Below are 20,185 nucleotides of genomic sequence, written 5' to 3'. Positions count from 1 at the left end.
CCTAGTGTCAGGATTTTTACAAACCCCCTCCCCTTCCCACACTGGTTGTACATATGTATGACCTTCGTACACAATAGTAGATAAACAGGTGCTGAAATTTTCCTCACCTTTTATCTGTTCTGTTCTTTTTCCTGTTAATTTTTTACTTGACATTACAGCTGCTAACTTAAAAATTTTCAGGTAAAACTACTGCCATTGAGTCACACTAAGTATTATTAGTATGGCCTAAAATTATAGAGCTCTTTCAAAACATAGTCATTCATCTCAAGATATGACTGCTAGTCCCTTTCCAATTCCCATTCATAATTTTATTAACAATCCCAAATATACATTGAAGTATGTTGTATTTCACCAGTATTGCCTACCTTTATGTGTTAATAACTATTGGATTGCACTGTAGAGCATCTGGGACCAATTATATAAGATTCTAATGAACTCGCATTTCTAAATCACACAGTTCACTTTTAAAAACAGCATGTGGCACTATTTATGTTTACACAAGTGAATGTTTGGGATTGACAGTCCAGAGAAGCAATCAAGCTGATAACATCAGTAATTTTAATAGGGAGTTGTACAGGCATTTTGGTGAGAAAATCAATTGAGGGATATAAATAGTGAACTGTGTATTTTTCTTCTGAACTCGATGGCTGACCAGATTGGCATAAATGGTCTTTTCTGGTCCTGTACATGCCAGTGTTGCTGCAGTGGTGTTTTATGGGCATGTGGGTTCTCAAATTCTGCAAGATTCTACCCTTCACCGCTTCCTTCGGGGTTCCACCTGTCGGCCACCAGAATTTTATCGGGAGATTGGGAGAAAACTCCTGTGGAATTTTAGAACCATTGTTCATTAACACTTGCAACATTAAGGGGCCAGTTTTACAAATACACACTCCCAATGGACAAGGTTCTCTGGAGAAGAGCTTCATAAAATCAGGCTTAAAAGTAATAATTTTCTTGCTTAACAGAGACAATATCTGCTGGTTTTGAACGAAAAGTAATGATGGAGAGAGGACGTCCCAAGAGGCGCAATGTCTTTGATTTTGGGGTAAATACTAGGAAATCGATGCAACATGTGAAAGATTCTAAATCAGGTAAAATAATTTACTAGGCTTCAATATTTTAAATACATTTTCAATCATCTGCCATAGAAATCATTAATATATTCCTGTGAAAATTTACCTAAATGGTCATGATTGCATGTTATTGAAGCTGTGTTATCTGACAGCAAATCAAACAATCATTAGCTACTCTAGAAGAAGTAGTTTCTTTGTAGTATAACTTCATTAATGGACTTTCAGAATACTATACACAATATATATAGGCAATTGTGACTGAAAAACTGAGGGCCAATTCCTTGATCAGGGCTAAAAATGGGCAGTGCTTCTGGGTGCACCAGTGTTGGTTGCGTGGCAGACTGATTCTGTAAACTCAGATTATATTTAAATAATTTAAATAGCCTCACGTGCACAGGGAGTGCAGTTGCATGGGAGGGTGAGGAATCCTGAAAGTAGCAACATTTAAAGGGAAACTGAAAAGATGCCTAGGTCCCACTGGAGTAGGTGTACAGAGAAAAGTGGTAATTTTTGAGGCTATTCCTTCAAATAGTAGTGGCACCATGGAGTGCAGTAAGGTGAAGGCATAGTGACTGCTGTTATGGTATCTTGAAATCACCTGCATTATTCTATTGTGGTGGTCCAAGACTATCTCTGCATTTGATGAAATAGGTTATTTTATATGATTCATAAATGCCATGGGGCTGCAGTTAGGCACCCTGATGGCTATGTGGCTACTATTAATGAGGTCCTGCACTTTAAGGAAACCAGCTACCTGCTAGAATTGTGGTACCCTCTCAAATTGTGGCCTGTTTTTCATGGGGAAAGTGACAGAAGTGTTGTCTCTGGCAGACAAGGATTGATTGACCTGCTTGATGATGTGGTGGACTGACTTATCTGACAAGTGTCTGCAGTGGTGGCTTCAAATGAGCTGGTTGCATAAAAGTTGAATGTGATGGTAACTTTCAACGCAATGATCAAATTGCAGTTGTGCCTCGATGAAATAACACACATCTGCATCAGGTGCCTGGAGTGGAACGACACCTGCTTTTCCTCCCTCTTCCAGAATTCCTCTTCCTCTTTCACATTCATTGGCAAGCTGAGTACTTTGCTACAGATAACAACCATTGACACGAATGCTGCCCCTGGATGTGCACACCAAATGAGTGCTGAGCAGCAGAAAAACAGCAACAAGCGGCAGAATAAAACAATGCAGTAGCTATAATACACAACTGTCAGTTCGGTTAGCCAAAACCAGCAGAAAGAATCCAAGGCCTGCAATTTCCTCCTATTTCTAGCCATATATATGGCGTACAAGAGGCCTAGTGCCAATCTTTAGCTAGTAAGTGATTTCTGCCGCTTTTGTCCTGCAAAATGGCTACACATGAGTTCCCACGTTCCATTTGGCAGCTTATTACATAGAATATACAGCATTGAAACAGGCCATTTGACCCAACTGGTCTGTGCTGGTGTTTATACGCCAAACAAGTCTCCTCCCACTCTATCTATCTATCTCATCTCAGCCTTTCAGCATATCTCTCTATTCCTTTTTCTGTCATGTACTTGTCTAGTTTCCTTTTGAAAGCATCTAAGCTATTTGCCTCAACCACTTCCTGTGGCAGTGAGTTCCACATTCTAACCACTCTCTTGAGTGAAGAAATTTCTCCTTATTTCCCTATTGGATTTATTAGTAACTATTTATGGCCCTTAGTTTTGGATTCTACCACAATTTGAAACACTCCACTTCTGGTCTGTCCAATGCATTCATAATTTTAAAGACCTCTCTATCAGCTCAACTTTAAGTCTTCTCTTTTCTAAAGAAAAAGCCCCAATCTGTTCAATATTTCTCAATAGCTGAAATCTCTCAGCTCTGGTACCATCCTGGTAAATCTTTTTTGCACTTTCTCCAGCGCTCCTATGTCCTTTTTATAGTATGGAGACCAGAACTGTGCAAAGTACTCTAAATGTGGCCTGACCAGGGTCCGATACAAGTTTAACCTAACTTCACTACTTTTAGATTCCATGCCCCTAGAAATAAATCCCAATACTTTGTTAGCATTTTTAATTGCTTTGCTAATCTGTGATGCTGCTTTTAATGATTTGTTCACCTGTATCCCTAGATTCCTCTGTTCTTCTACCCCATTCAGTTTCTTATTTTCTAAGAACATATGAAATAGGAGCAGGAGTAGGCCATTTGGCCCTTCGAGCCTGCTCCGCCATTCAGTAAGATCATGGCTGACCTACTTCAACTCCACTTTCCTGAACTATCCCCATATCCCTTGATTCCTTTAATATTCAAAAATCTATCAATCTCTGTCTTGAATATACTCAATGACTGAGCCTCCACAGCCCTCTGGGGTAGAGAATTCCAAAGATTCACCACCCTCTGAGTGAAGAAATTTCTCCTCATCTCAGTCCTAAATGGCTGACTCCTTATTCTGAGACTGTGACCCCTTGTTCTAGATTCCCCAGCCAGGGGAAACATCCTCCCTGTATCTACCCTGTCAAGCCCTGGAAGAATTTTGTATGTTTCAATGAGATCACCTCTCATTCTTCTAATCTCTAGAGAATATAGACCTAGTCTACTCAATCTCTCCTCATAGGACAGTCCCCCCATCCCAAGAACCAGTTTGGTGAACCCTTGTTGCACTCCCTCTATGGCAAGTATATCCTTCCTTAGGTAAGGAGACCCAAACTGTACATAATACTCCAGGTGTGGTCTCACCGGGGCCCTATATAATTGCAGTAAGACGTCTTTACTCTTACACTCAAATCCTCTTGTAATAAAGGCCAACATACCATTTGCTTTCCTAATTGCTTGCTGTACCTGCATGTTAACTTTCAGTGATTCGTGTACAAGGACACCCAGGTCCCTCTGAACACCAACATTTCCCAATCTCTCACCATTTAAAAAATACTCTTGCTTTTCTATTTTTCCTACCAAAATGTGGATAACTTCACATTTCTTCACATTCCATTTGCCATGTTCTTGCCCACTCACTTAGCCTGTCTATATCCCCTTGAAGCCTCCTTGCATCCTCCTCACAACTTACGTTCCCACCCAGCTTTATATCATCATAGGTGATGTTTCTGTTTTTTCTACCACCTCACATTTATCTATGTTAATGTTCATCTGCCACTTAACTGCCGAGTTTGCTAGTTTTCTAATATCTTCTTGTATTATGTTGCATTCTTCTTCAGTGTTAGCTAAACCCCCCAGTTTGATGATATCTGCAAATTTTGATATTGAGTTACTTATTCCTAAGTCCAAATCGTTAATGTAAATTATGGATAACAGTGGTCCCAGCACTGATCCTTGTGGAACACTGCTTTCTACCTTCCTCCATTTTGAATAACTACCCTTTACCTCTACTCTCTGCTTTCTATTTTTTAGCCAATTTGCTATCCATTCAGCTATTTGTTCCCTGACTCCACATGTCCTAAACTTTGTCATGGGCCTACCGTGGTACCTTATCGAAGACCTTTTGAAAATCCAAGTATATGACATCTACTGAATTCCCCTTGTCTACTCTTTCCATTACCTCTTCCAAGAATTCTGTCAGGTTAGTTAAGCATGACTTCTATTTTCAGAATCCATTTTTATTATATTTTCTGTCTCTAGATAATCTTTTATCACTTCTTTTAGTATAGATTCCGGTATCTTCCTTACCACTGATGTTAAGCTGACTAGTCTATAGTTGCCTGGTTTTGTTCTATCACCCTTTTTGTATATAGGAACATCATTAGCTGTCCACCAGTCCTCTGACACTATCCCTCTTCAATGGAACTTACATATATCTATATATAAACTAGTGCCTCTGCTATCTCCTCCTTAGTTTCCTTGCGTATGTGTGAGTGCATACCATCCGGACCTGGGCTTTTATCCTCTCTTAGTTTTGCTAGTTTGTCAATTATTTCTCCCTTTCTTTACTAACTGTATTAATAGTCTTTTTAAGCTCAACCTCTAGTGAAGTGTCTATTCCGTTAGCTTCTTTAGTAAAAACTGAGGCAAAGTAGTTATTCAATACTTTTGCCATTTCTCTGTCATTACCTATAAGTTTATCTTGCTCATCTTTTAGTGCCCTATTCCTACTTTACTTTTCCTTTTGTTATTTATGGGTCTATATTACACTTTTTCTTTTTATATTCCTTGATTATTTGATTTTGTAATTTCTCTTTGCCTTCCTGATTATTTTTGTACTTCTCTCCTAAGTTTTTTTGTATTCCCTTTTGTCCTATCCTTTAGTATCTAAGTACTTCTTGTTTGTCTTTATCTTTAGATCCAATTTTCTCTAGTTCTTTATTCATCCACAGTGCCCCATAATTAGTTTGCTTGTTTTTGGCTTTTAGTGAACATTTCTCTTGAACACCCAATAATTATAAGAAGTCACACAACACCAGGTTATAGTCCAACAGCTTTATTTGAAATCACAAGCTTTCGGAGCGCTGCTCCTTCGTCAGGTGAAGTGGAGGAATGCATAAAGGCACAGCTTATATAGTCAGAGAATCATGTCAGATGTTTACAGGTAATGTTTCCAACTGCCATTTATCACACCTCGGCAGAGAGATAATCACAGCAATCAAAGGTGTGAAGAGTTTGCTCCAGTGCAGGCACTCTGCAACTTGACTAGAGCATGAGGTTTGATTCTCTCATCCAGTTCTTGCCGTGTCCTGAGATGGTGCTGAAACGGGCTGATTGGAACCTGTAGATTGCTTGTCTTTGGATAGTTTGCTTCGAAGACCCCAGCATCTGCAATATTTGACCCCTTGTGACCCCACCTCATTGTTCTTTGATGTAATGTTTTCCTGACTGACCTGTTTGGACACCATTCACACCTTTGATTGCTGTGATTATCTCTCTGCCGAGGTGTGATAAATGGCAGTTGGAAACATTACCTGTAAACATCTGACATGATTCTCTGACTATATAAGCTGTGTCTTTATGCATTTCTCCACTTCACCTGACGAAGGAGCAGCGCTCCGAAAGCTTGTGATTTCAAATAAAGCTGTTGGACTATAACCTGGTGTTGTGTGACTTCTTACATTTGTCCACCCCAGTCCAACTCCGGCATCTCCACACCATACCCAATAATTAACCTTTTAAAGATTTCCCACCGATTTTCTGTCTTTGTTTTTCAAGATTTTCTCCCAGTTTACCTTTCTTAGTTCCACTTAATTTTCTCATAATTTGCTCTTTTCCAAACTATTATCTCAGTCTTTGTCCTACTTATGTCACTCTCGATCCTAATCTTGAACCTTACTGTAAGGGGTTTTCCTTGAGCGATGTCCCTGAGGTTTCTCTCTCTAGAGGCCTCTCTCTCTTGCACAGTAAAACCTTGAGTGGTTCGACCCACTCGCCCCTTAGATTCTATACTCTGGACTTTGGGGCAGGAACTACAATGTAGAGAAAACTCTTGTAGACCAAGTTTGATGAAACAAAATGAATTTTATTGCATAAGGAAAAATATCAAATCAAATGCAAGCAGATAAGAGAGTACATGGGAGGGAAAAACACAAAACAAATCATAACGACACAGTACTAACTAAGGCAAATACAGGCATCTTATACTCTACAAAGATCATCATCAAATAAGGAAACACGGAACATCGAGGGACAACAACTCATGTTAATTGTACCCTTAAAATCCACCCCCTTATTAAACCTATCTAGATCTGATTGTGAAGGGCCAGAAACATGCTCACCAATCCCACTAGGAAGTGTAAGGTTTTGAAATCAAGTCTGTGTTTTGATCCCTTCAGGCGCTCCGTCTCCTCGTGGATCGTGGAACCCCTGCGAGCTGCGCCACACCTCTCTCCTGAGGTGGGGGTCGGGGCGGCTGGACACCGGCGAGCCTGGATGTCGGCGGGGTCGAGGATCGTCGGCTCGACCCTGGTCAGAGGAGCCTTGGGCTGGCTCCCATCGCTTCTTCAGTTTGTTTTTATCTCTTCTCCCGAGCCGGGGTGGCTGGAAGGTTTCTTCTCTTGGGGCTTTATTTTTTTGTTCTCCCAAGTTGGGTCGATGGCCTCTCGTTTCGGCAACGGCCTGGGGATGGTCGATGATCTCCCGATGTGTTTCCCCGGGGCGGGACGCCGGCTTCGAAACGGCCTTCTTGATGTTGGCTTGGTTCTTCTTCCTCCTCCGATGGTGGAGAGGAGTTTGCTGATCTTCTCCCGAAGCGACTCCTCTTCACCCACCGCTGTCTCCAACTACAACTCCGGTGTCTCCTTCAGAGTTTCCCGAGTGCCTGCGTGAGCTCTGTGTCCTCCGAGCAAGTCCTTCTTCCTGAGTGTGTCTTCCGTCTGAGTGTCTCGTACAACTCCAACTCCTTCAGTTATACTTTTCCCCCAGAAGCTTCCACTTCCCGCCCAAAATCAGGTTAGTCTTTGTTTAACTTTTGGCAGGCTGGGAGCACAGCGGGGTAGTTATTATATTTTAAAATGTTTTCGATGGCCGGTAAAGGCCCATCTCTGGTCTGGAATGACCTTCATTGTTTTTAATGTCCTGCTGATTTCGTTATCTAGTCCTGGGTGCTGTTCTCATGAATATGAAATTGTCCCCTTTTGTCTGGGTCAACATTTTGATGGCCTCTGTCTCCAGGCTGATCTTGACTGGATCTGCATCTAATCCATATGTATATGTGTGGGTCTGGTTTCGTTCTCTCAGAAACGGCTTCCAGAACTTGCTGTGGGTTGAATCCACAAAGCTGTCTGAGGATTCGCAGGAACCATTTTAAAGTGTCCCAATAAGCTGGTCACATGGTATGGTGGCCATTTTGTATGCCCCTTTTTCTGGGCTTCCTTTGAAATAGTCTTTAAAATCATGGCCTCTTCTGCCATTTGACCCTTATTAATACAAAGTCCAATTTTGCGAATCCTACATTACTATGTTGTGATCACTACTACTATTATTTCTCCTATCTGTTTTGGTTCATTTCTGGATGGTGAAAGGCATCATCTAATGGCTTCCATCTGACTTCACACGCAAAAATAGGTGCCAGCGCCATTCCTGTGCAGTAAGTGTGCTGGAAACAGTAAGGAAATTCACCCCATAATGCTTTCACCATCCAGGATGACTAAACCCAAAATAAAAACAGGAAATGCTGGAAATGCTCAGCATCTGTGGAGAGAGAAACAGTTAATGTTACCTTTCATCAAAACTGGAAAAAGTTAAGAGATGTAACAGGTTTTAAGCAAGTCCAGAGGCAGGGAAAGGAGGAGAGGGGTGGAAAGAACAAAAGGGAAGGTCTGTGATAGGGTGGAAGGCAGGAGTGATTAAATGACAAAAGGGATGATGGTGCAAGGCAAAAGGGTGTGGTAACGGGACAAGAAAAGAAACAAAAGTTGGGTCTAGAGGAGGTGTAAATGGGAATATCGGATTCATCAGCAACGGCTACTGTCCTAAAAAATGGCAACAGAGGTAATGATCTGAAATTGTTAAACTTAATGTTGAGTCTGGAAGGCTGTAAAGTGTCTGATCGAAAGATGAGGTGGTGTTCCTCGAGCTTACTTTGAGCTTCATTGGGCTGGATTTTATGGAGGAAGGCAGGTTGGGGGTGGGGGGGGTCTCTGAGGCGATCATGCCCTGCCGACTTTAATGGCAGGGCCTGATTTGCATGCAAGGCCTCAGTTTCCCGCCTGCAGCCAACCAGATTGAGAGCCTGGTTGGCTGCAGTCGGGTAGGCCTGCGGTACTAGGCCGCACAGAGGAGGGAGGGAGGGTTCACATGGGGGCCGGGCCATTAAAAGGATTGGGGTGGGTGGGGGAGTGTCGGGCAAAAGATCAGGGGTCGGGCCGGGCTGTTAAAAAGATTGGGGGTGGGGGGTAGATGGGGGGGATAGAGGATTGGGGCCAGATGATTTGGGGTGGGGGGGGGGTTGAAGGGAAGATTGTGGCCGGCCACTGGAGGATTGTTGGGGCGGTGGGGGGAGTGCAGATCATGCCCGGCCTCAGCATCATCGGTGGTTGGGGTGGGGGGGGAGAGGAGGGCTGGGGATGTGATCGGAGGCCTTGTGGGGGGATCTCCGATCATGCGGGATGTGTTAGGCAGGGACCCTGGATCCAAGAGGTAGGTGACGTAAGAAAACTACTAGGCACTTGGTCTGAGTATTAAACAAGGCTTTAATCAACTGTTTTTCAACATGGAGATCTAGTTGTGTCCTTCACTAGTTCCTGTTAAAGAATGTCCTGAGCAAGCTGGGCCCATGCCCGAGTATTTATACTCTCCCTGGACAGCGCCACCAGCAGACCGCCCAGTATTAGTTCATAAGTCATTTCCACATGAATGACAAGATTCATGTCGTAGGTATAAAGGCACTTCCTGGATGCAGCAACTGCTGGGTTTTATGAAGCATGTAAAACCCGTCCACATGCAGTTAAAAACAAAATGGAGGTTAAAAAAGAGGCTTCCAGCCTCATTGTAATATTTAAATTGACGTCCCGTCTCCTGTGAGGGGTTGTCTGCCCGCCGCCATCCTGCTTCCCATCCCGCCTCCGTTAAAACTGGAGGTGGGTGGGTTCAGGTCGGGAATCTGATTTTTAACAATTAAACTACCCCCACGCTCCAAACCCACCCATATTTTTAGGTTAAAATTCCACCCATTGGAACAGTGTGGGAGGCCGAGGATAGAGAGGTCTGAGTGGGAGTGGGGCAGAGAATTAAAATGACAAGTGACCAGAGCTCAGGGTTTGTGGACTGAACGGAGGTGTTCCGCAAAGCGATCACCCAATCTGCGTTTGATCTCCCCAATGTAGAGGAGATCGCATCGTGAGCAGTGAATACAGTATACTAAATTGAAAGAATACAAGTAAATCGGTGTTTCACCTGGAAAGAGTGTTTGGGGCCCTGGTCGGTGGGAAGGGAGGAGGTAAAAAGGCAGTTGTTGTATCTCCTGCGCTTGCACAGGAGGGTGCCATGGGAAAGGGAGGGGGAGTTGGGGGTGATTGAAGGGAGGATCAGGTTGTTGCAGAGGGAATGGTCCCTTCGGAATGCTGAGAGGGGAGGGGAAGATGTGTTTGGTGGTGGCATCACGCTGAAGGTGGCGGAAATGGCGGAGGATTATCCGTTGAATGTGGAGGTTGGTGGGGTGAAAGGTGAGGACAAGGGGAACCCTATCGTGGTTCTGGGAGAGAGGGGAAGGAGTGAGAGCAGAAGTGCAGGAAATGGAACGGACACGGTCGAGGGCTCTGTCAACCGCGGTAGAGGGGAATCCTCGGTTAAGGAAAAGGGAAGACATCAGAAGTACTGGTATGGAAGGTGGCATCGTCAGAACAGATGTGATGGAAAAACTGGGAGAATGGAATAGAGTCCTTACAGGAAATGGGGTGGGAGGAAGTGTAATCAAGGTAGCTGTGGGAGTCAGTGGGCATATAGTAGATATTGGTCGACAGCCTATCTTCAGAAATGGAAGTCAAGGAAGGGAAGGGTAGAGTCGGAGATGGACCTTGTGAAGGCGAGGGAGGGGTGGAAATTGGAAGCAAAGTTGATGAAATTTTCCAGTTCGGGGCGAGAGCAGGAAATGGCACTGATACAGTCATCGATGTACCGGAGAAAGAGGTGAGAGAGGGAAGCTGAGTAGGACTGGAACAAAGAAAGTTCCACATATTCCACGAAAAGGCAGACATAGCTAAGACCCATACGGGTTCCCATAGCAACACCTTTTACTTGGAGGAAGTGAGTGGAGTCAAAGGAGAAGTTGTTCAATGTGAGAAGTTAATCCAGGTGAAGGAGGGTGGTGGTGGTTGGGGACTGGTTGGGCCACCATTCAAGGAAGAAGTGGAGGGCCCTCGGGCTGTCCTGGTGGGGAATGGAGGTGTAGAGGGATTGGACATCCATGGTGCAAAGAAGAAGGTTGGGGCCAGGAAACTGTTAAAGTGGCGGTGGGCGGAGGAAGAGTCACGGATGTAGGTGGGAAGAGCCTGGATAAGGGGAGAAGAAATAGAGTTGAGATAGGAAGAAATAAGTTCCGTGGGGCAAGAACAGGCTGAAATGATGGGTCCACCAGGGCAGATCTTGGAGGTTGGAGGTCTGTGAGATTGGAGGCCGTGGAGGGAAGATCCCCAGAGGAGATGAGACAAGTGACAATCTGGAAACGATAGCTTGATGTTCGGTGATGGGGTCGTGGTCCAGTGGGAGGAGGTGTCGGAGAATTGGCTTTCAGCCTTCGGAAGTTAGATGTCGGTTCACCAAACAATAACAGCGCCACCCTTGTCAGCAGGTTTAATGACAATGTTAGGGTTGTACCTGAGAGAACGGAGTGCTGCAGATTCAGAGGGAGGGAGGTTAGAGTGTGAGTGGAGTAGAAAAATTGAGATGGCTGATGTCACGCTGGCAGTTCCCAATGAAACGATCTAGAGAGGGTCAGAGGCCAGAGGGAGGGGTTCAGGTGGAACGAGAATTCTGAAGATGTGTGAAAGGGGTCTGCTGGGTGGGGGAGAAAACACCTGGCCAAAGACGTGGGTGCGGTGGCGAAGGCAACATAAGAATAGCTCAGCATCGTGCCAAGCTCAAAATTCATTGAGGTGGGGGTGTAAGAGGATGAAGCTGAGGACTAATCGCTCAGGGTCGGAGAGGGGATAGTGAAAACACGGCAAGGGGTGATATTGTAAGGAGGGATAGAATCAGGAAAGTAAAGGGGAAGAAGGATCCGGAGGGGCGTTGGTATCCAAGAGTTGTTGAAGCTTGTAGTCCTTGACATCTGAAAGGAAGAGAAAAGGATTTTCGTTAAAAGCACCGGATGAGATGAAGGATGAAATGGAACTGTGGAGCAGGACAACTCTGAGATAGTGAGTCGGTGCTGCTGAAGAGAGAGGTCAAGAGCGTGCCTTTGGTGGCGCGTGGCGTTGACTGGATCTCAGGAAGTGGTGAGAACTGTGGTATATGAGAAATTTTATGAGGAAGTTGTGGATAGATAAACCCATAAACTTTGCAAGAGAACAACAATTCCAAGGCACCAGACAACACTCTAACCAATCAGTATGTGATGGTAACTTTGTCTATTACTAGAGGATTGCAATATCAGGCAGTATACGGATGAAATCGATCAGTTGGTCCACACCAGGATCCCAGCTGAGTGGAGGACGGGAAGGATAGGGGTTTTCACCTAGAGACCTAGGAGGTAATGAACATGATCACATTACAATCAGTCTCAGTGGCTGCGTATTGACATGTTACATAAATATCGAGTGTGCCCAGACTTTAGGAGATGACCAGAAGCTAAGGATGAAATTGCCAGTGCTCCACAGCTCATCCAACATGTTGTGGGGATGAAGGATTTAATGTGGTGTGGATGCCACTGAGGTGTAATAGGTATGATGTATTTTTTTTTTATCTTACATATTAATAGGGAATGGAACAGATAATTCTTCGGTGATGTATGGTCCTGGTGTTCTACTTATGCCTCCTAGAGTTGCTCAGAGTTGAATTAGCTCATGAAAGTAGGATAAGTCATATAGGGAGACTGGCCTCATGTCAACTGGGCTGAAGCTGATGAAGTCTAGTGTCTTTAATATGTGAATGGTCTTGGCTAGAGCTGTTGTCTGAGACAGAAAGAATCAGAGTGAATAGCAGTAGAACTCTCCCTTTCAAGGTGACATTAACTTTTTAGAGAATTATGGAGTTAAGCACAGAGGTGCTGTGGGCCCTTGTCACATCAGCTTTAAAAAGTTACATTCAATGTTGATGGGTTGAGCTGTAGAGGAAGTAGAGTGACATATTTCATTCCAGGCTCAGATCAGGGTAAGACCTTGGGTTATTTGGAAGTTTACATCTGGAGTGGATGGAAAAGGATGATGGTATTCCCGTTCCATCACAACCCGGCTACCGACCACAGAGCACATATACCAGAAATGCTGTTTACGGAGGTCACGGTCCATCATCAAAGACCCTACCCACCCCAGCCACAGTCTGTTCGCCCTCCTGCCATCTGGGAGACGCTACAGATGCATTTGCACCCGTACGACCAGATTTAGGAACAGCTTCTTTCCCAGGGCTGTCATCCTACTGAACTCCACAAATAAACTCTAAAGCCTGCACATCTGCCAATGCACTTTATTATGGTTATATTTATGTTAATATACTACAAGCCAAATGTATGTTGAATGTTTAAATGTCTTAATCCAAATGTACACTCTCGGGAGCCGCAAGCCTACATTTCGTTGTACTGCACTTGTGCACTAACAATGACAATAAAAGTTGATTTGATTTGATTTGACCTATTGTTGATCAATTGAGACACCAATCTATCTGTACATGATGGAGATCTGGGTAGTCCAGAAGTAGAAAAAACAGCTAAATGGATACTTGACCTTTGTGCCTAGAGAGCCAGAAAACATTGAGGCTTATGTGTGGTCACTTGCCATTCTAGAGAAAGTGAGATAACTGCTGGTCCAGTGGGTCATGGTATACACATTGGGAGTATTTGAAATAAATATCCTGTTAGGATATTGACTCTGAGGAACCTGACCCTCCATATTAATATGATTGACCGTGTGCGCCATTGGATCAGAACCTCATAGATTGCATGTATTTGAAGCTTACAGGATGTTATCCATTATGTGGTACTTCCCAATACTAAATGAAGTTTCTCCTAAACTTGATGGTGTTGTTAAGTTGTTTAATGTTGGATCTTTGCAGGTTCCAGTGGGATTCCAGTGAAGATCGTCACAAACCTTTTTGCCTTCAGGTCACCCCCGAAATGGTGCCTGTACCAGTACCACGTGACCTTCATGCCTGACATTGAATCAAAACGTTTACGGATGGCACTGTTGTTCAGCCATAGCGATCTCTTAGGAAAGATCAGGGCATTTGATGGAGCTATGCTGTTCCTCCCAAATAAACTGCAAAACCAAGTAAGAAGCATATTTTTGATTCTGTTCACAAATGCTGAACTTTCAACATTGGGAAAATGTGAGTGAGATTTAGTGTCTCAAAAACCAAACCAATTTTAACACCCCTAGGTAAATCTCCCGATTAGTCGGTGATGGCATGGTTTATTACCTGCTACTAACACATATTGGAAATTCATGTGCACTGTGGCTGAGTTTTTTCAATACACAATGCCAGTAGACAGGGTACCACACAGTGCAGACAATTTAGACAATTGAGCTGTGTTTTGTTTTAAGAATGAGCTATATCATGATAGGTCAGAATTTTAAATCAACACCAGTGAGCCTCACCCTAACTAAGTTATACTTGAAAGGCCAGTAGGTGTATGATTGTGATAGCTCAATTTTGTTTCAGAATAATGATTACTGAAAAATGACCTGGTTTAACATTGCCTCACTATGGTTATTTATTGTCAAAAGTGACCATCAGTTTTAAAGGGGAGTCCCACAATCAGTAATTCCTTAAAAAAAAAAAGAGCCTGGGTTACTTCAAAAATTAAGTAATTTAGTGAGGTCCCTAACCCTGCCAGGTTAAGTATCTCATTTTTCTTGTTGATGTCATCAGCACTAACCTATATACTTATGTATTACGGTAATTTACTTTCATTTACCTTTCAGGGAATTAGCAGGCTAGTACAAGTGTCTGCTGAAGATAGCTGTACACTTTCCACTCAAAGGCATAGGTGAAAAAAGATCACTTGCGTGTACTCTTCAAAGATTATTGAAATAATTTGCAGTTCTAGATGTCCCAGACTAAATTTACCATTATAACCAGCATCAGGCTTTATCCCTGCCAGGTCTGTCGCATCCTTTGCCCTCTAGACTTCAATAAGGCCTCTCATCCTGATGATATTTCTCCCACAGCATCTGCGCCCCTGAACTTATTCCTGTCTCTTCAATGTCTCTCATTCTCATTTCATTTTTCCTTCTCCTTGTTCACCGATTCCTAATGAAAATGATCTCTTTCTCATCCATCTACCACCATTTTGCTCTTGTATCTAAAGTTACAGTTACTTTACCAGAAGTTCAAAATAACCCGTTTACGTGCATAAACAGGGTTTCTGCCGCACCTCAAGCCAACAGAGCGGGAACAGCTCTCAGGAATTTCCCAGCCCATGTCTATTAAGTGTTCCAGGTGCTTCTGGGGAGGAATGGTCTTCAGTTTGTTATAGTGAGGCCCTCCTGTCCCTTGTCAGTGCTTCCGGCACCTAGTCATCAAAGCAATTCCTGTGAGCCTGTATGCTTGCATTTTGTAACTGTCGCTGAGTAAACACCTGGCCTGTTCCTTTGCAGAGACTGAAGGGAAAAGATTGGCAAGAAATGACAGGCAAGAGTGAAGTGAAAGGAAACCCAATGTTGAAGCATGAAACAGAGTCTTTAGGCAAATGATGGTGCAACCAGTGGCTAACCCTTGTTTGATGAGTGCTAAAGTAGACGTGGTGCTGCATGAGGTGGTTACAATGAGGGTAGCCCTGGTTTGACCATCACCAGAGGTCAACATTACAGCATGTTTAAAAACAACTGGAGGCAGAATTGAGGTTGCAGCTGACCAATGTTGTGCCAGCCCTATGGTGCACGTTAGCTGCAGATGTCCTTGCAGCAGGCCACACAGCTCTGCAGCTGGCTCTATACTTACCTGGAACTCATGAATACAGCTCATCTTTTTGTTGACAGGTAAATATGCTGGGACATGCAAATATGGTTGGTACCACATTGGCTGATGTAGGCTGTTGACTTCCCTGGAATGCTTTATTTCATGCAGTGCCACATAAAATATGACTTACTGTGATTGGGGAGCTTCCAAAGCACCATCTAGTATTGAGGTTAGTCAGAGCTTCACACATTCATGCTATTTGATCTGAGTACCCTCTTTTACACCAGCGTGAATTTTTTGACAACCGCCATCCTTACATCATCTTTTAGTTACATTTCCAATCAGTCTCAGTTTTGTACTGTGGTCTTGCATGCACTATGGACTGGGTTGAGACTGTCCAAACTTATTTCATACAGGGTCCTTACAGCAAGTAGACAGAGGACAATTTTATTGCATCAATCTGGGCTGTGTTCAAACCCAAGGCTCAGAGGTAAAAATGTTAACCCACTGTGTATGCATTCAACCTTCATAGAGGCCATGTTCTGGGCAAAATATTCTGCTGTGTGATCAATTCCTGGACATCCATAAATACTTTCAGGTCAGGTAATAGCAATGGCCTACTTACCTTAGCGACTGTGCATCAGTACAGAAGACATTCCAAAGGTTTACTAGTTCCTACAGTTCAAGGGAATCATTGGGGATAATCATAGTAATTAAGAACATTGTGGGTCTTATTCCTCTTACTTTTAACTGTTCTAATAAACTCACATCTCTTTAGGTTACAAAAGTTACAAGCATGATGAAAGATGGCCAGACAGTGAATATAACCATTGCTCTGACAAGTGAATTGCCACAGGATTCTCCCGTGTGCATGCAGTTTTTAAACATCACAATTAAAAAGTGAGTTGATTCTCAGTGATACAAAATAAATTGCACAACATTGATTGGAGTAGTCAAATAATACTTGAAAATCAGAAAACAACTTGTACATAGGCTCCCAGCACACATCTTGGGCACACTGTAAGCCTCACCTCTGCCTGTTTTTCTGGGGTGTGGGTGCCTTATGCACTTCAACACCATTGTATTATGCACCCCACTGTATTCCTTGGAGTATTCTATCTTACCTGTTTACAGGAAACTTTGTGATATCCGGCACCGACGGGACCGAGCTGTTGCCGATCTATCAAAACTGCCGGACATACAAAGTTAATGTTGAAGCATACGGAGATTTGCAGCTCTGTATCTGGCAACAAACACTGTTGCTTAGCAACAGCTTCTAAACAGTCGGCCGTACCTTGGAAGCGTCTCTGTAGCTTAGCAACAGCTTCAGAGAGACTTTGCAGAGCCTGACTGTTGAAAAAAAAGCCACGAGAAGAAAAAAAAAGCCACGAGAAGAAAAAAAACCTAACAAAACGGTTCCTGATTTCTGCCGGTAGATCGAGGTTTCCGGACATACAACCTCCGGATAAACCAAAGTTTCCTGTATATTTATCCATATAATCTTAAATACTGGCCTGGACATTCTTGGGATCCTACTTCAGCACACCTAAGCTGGCAGCACAGAACCCCTGCCTGCCTTCGCCCAAGGCAGGAGTCTGGGCTCAAACTTGGGATACTAATTAAATTTGTCAGGGTCACTTGTATAGCCAGGGTGGGCCGCTGGCATCTGCAAGGGCGCATCAGTGGCAGCCACCCCAGCTCAAGCCAATCCACTCCTGTAAGGCAGAGCGGGGTCCTCTGGATGCCCAAATGTACCGTAAACACTTCAGCTTACCATGGGAGAAACTTTGTCGAGAGAAGGTAATCAGTATCCTCTGGGATTGATTACCTTACTCTAGTGAAGATTCGCCCATGACTCCCCATCCAGAATTTAAAGGTCCAGTTAAAATGAGAATCCCAGTGTGGAGCTGGGATCAAGTCCATATGCTGTATCCCAGGCGTAAATGCAACTTGCGCCATCTCCAGCCCCAGGAAGACTTGTTTCCATGGGAAATTTTTAGTGAATGTGAATAAGGTTCTTTGGAGGAAAAATTGGGTGGCACCCCTTTTGGGGCGCTAACGTTGCCACGGTGCTAATTTTAGCGCCCCAAAAAAGTTAGCACCCCTCCACCTGAAATTCATAAGTAGCGTCCCAAGCAGGAGGTGGAGCACTACTGGAAGCGCTGCACCTCCTTGGGGCGCTACAACTGAAGATCGCAGCACTACGTGCAACAGCGCCATGCGCATCGGCACGTAGCGCCGCATCATTGCAGGCCTCCTCCACTGATTAAAGGGGAGGGGCCTAGCGCTGTGCGCACCGGGGCCCTGCTAGACCACTGGGGAGCAGGGTGCCGTGAAAACAGCCAGGCACTCCTTGAGTGCCGGGCTGAGCGATTGCGGCCGGCACCCCGAAGAAAAAACGGGAAAGGGGGCAGGTGCTGGCAGTCGGGCAAGAAAAATGGCCGCCCAACACCTGTCCCTTTTACTAGTGCTGCTGCTGCTGCAAAAACACCCCCTGACCCTGTCTGATATATCGTCCGGTGATAGGTCAGGGGGCGCAGGGGAAGTTTGCGGCCAGTGTGCAAGTGGAGCGCTGTGCACGGCGATGATGTAATCGCCGGCTGCACAGCACCACGGGGCGCTACCGATTACCGCCGCCACTAACCTCCCGCTGAGTTTTGCAGGAAGCGTTAGCGGCGCCGTGCCTGGGCACTGGGGGATTTGCGCCCCGTTAACGAGAGGTGCAAATCAACCCAATTTTTCCCCCTTTTATTTCCCAAAGTTTAAAACATTTTGAATTTGTAGTTTATGTATTTAAGTGAGTGCTATAGTCATTAATAATGAAGATAAAAGTATTTTTCTGTGTAATATGCCAATCTTTTTACATAAATAAAAATATTTGAAACACTTCTGTTTTTAAATAGAGTTCTGAAAATGCTGTCTATGTACCAAATTGGGCGAAATTTTTATAATCCGTCTACTCCAATTCAGATTCCTCAACATAGGTAGGCCATTTCTTTGATTATAGTCCTAATTTCCTGCAATATTGATTATATTACCGCTTTGTGAACAACAGTGAATTACTGCACCAAATTGAGAAAACAAACACATTTTCCTTTCTTGGTTAGAAAGTCAATAATGCTATTTTTGTAGAATTTTACCACCATTGGCTTGTACACTTGCCTGCAGGTGATTTTGAGAAAACCAACTTCATTTGCAGGAATGACAATAAATTGGCCAATCAAAATGCACATGTAATAATGCTGTTTTTACATTTATCAAGCAGCTATTCATCTAATTACCTGGCATAAATTATGAAAATATAGTCAATAGAGTTGTGGAGTGTGGAAAATTGGATTGTTTACAAATAGCAAATTGAAATGATTGGCAAGCCTGATTTACTGCTCCAGCCATTGATGAGATGCTGCAACAATGCAGAAAGCTTAATGAATTCCCATCAGTGACAACTGCGCCTATTGTCTCCATGGGAACATGAATGACTTCTATGGAAATGTAATTAAGTGTTTGTTGTTAACTAAGAGTTCATGCTGAGAACTGAACATGAATGGTAAATGATCCTCAAGGCTGCCAACCAGAGTTGGGTTAGGACTTCTAAAGGAGAAATAGTATGCCAGGCAGGTGAAGTTACAGAGGTGGAAGTACACAGTCTTTATAATGGAGAGGATATGGGGTCGGAAGCTCACCTCGGAGTCTAATGTTATGCCTAGGTTGCAAACAATCTGATTGAGCCTAAGGCAGTAGCTGGAGAGAGAAAGAAAGGCTTGCATTTATATAGCGCCTTTCATGACCACCGGACATCCCAAAGTACTTTACAGCCAATTAAGTACTTTTGAAGTGTAGTTACTGTTGTAATGTAGGAAATGTGGCAGCCAATTAGCACACAGCAAGTTCCCATAAACAGAAATGTGATAATGACCAGTTAATCTGTTTTTGTGATGTTGATTGAGGGATCAATATCGGCCAGGATTCCGGGGAGGGAATTCGTGGCCAGGGTACAGAGTTTATGGCAGGGACCAAAGATGAATACATTCGTCTTCCCAATGTTTAGCAGGAGGAAATTGCAGCTCATCCAAAACTGGATGTTGGACAAGGCTTGAGCTGATAAGTGGCAAGTAACATTTGCACTACACAAGTGCCAGGCAATGACCATCTCCAACAAGATGGAGTCTTACCTTTTCCCCTTGACATTGAATGGCATTACCATCACTGAGCTCCCTACCATCAGCATCCCGGGGATCACCATTGACCAAAAACTGTACCAGCCATAAAATGGCCATGGCTACTAGGGCCGGTCAGAGGCTGGTTATTCTGCGGCATGTGCCTCACCTCCTAAAGCCTCTTTACACCTACAAGGCACAAGTCAAGAGTGCAATGGAATACTTTTCACTTGCCTGGATGGGGGCAGCTGTAACAGCACTCAAGAAGCTGACCATCATCCAGGATAAAGCAGTCCACTTGATCGGCACTTCATCCACTAGCCTAAACATCCATCACCATTATACCATGGCTGAAGTGTGTACTATCTACAGGATGCACTGCAAAAACTCACCAAGGCTTCTTTAGCAGCACTTCCCAAACCTCCATCACCTTCAAATTCCCCTCCAAGTCAGACATTATCCTGACTTGGACATATATCGCTGCTGGTTCAAAATCCTGG

General features: G+C 43.9%; 1 protein-coding gene across 2 annotated transcripts in view; it reads left to right on the top strand.

Annotated features, from left to right (window-relative positions):
- The window catches only part of LOC147111665 (piwi-like protein 4), a 137,081-nt gene that overhangs the window by 39,408 nt on the left and 77,488 nt on the right, over positions 1–20,185 (top strand). For both annotated transcript variants that reach the window (XM_085998766.1, XM_085998765.1), the window contains exons 4-7: positions 966–1,091; positions 13,684–13,898; positions 16,307–16,428; positions 18,432–18,512. In XM_085998766.1, coding sequence (XP_085854892.1) covers positions 966–1,091; positions 13,684–13,898; positions 16,307–16,428; positions 18,432–18,512 — 544 coding nt within the window. The remainder of the gene's footprint in view (positions 1–965; positions 1,092–13,683; positions 13,899–16,306; positions 16,429–18,431; positions 18,513–20,185) is intronic.

The sequence above is a fragment of the Somniosus microcephalus genome, chromosome 10 (assembly GCF_052327205.1).
Source record: "Somniosus microcephalus isolate GS21.2 chromosome 10, FLI_Smic_1.0, whole genome shotgun sequence".
NCBI lineage: Eukaryota > Metazoa > Chordata > Chondrichthyes > Squaliformes > Somniosidae > Somniosus > Somniosus microcephalus.
Note: the sequence above shows the minus strand (reverse complement) of the source record. Positions and strands in the feature narration are given on the sequence as shown.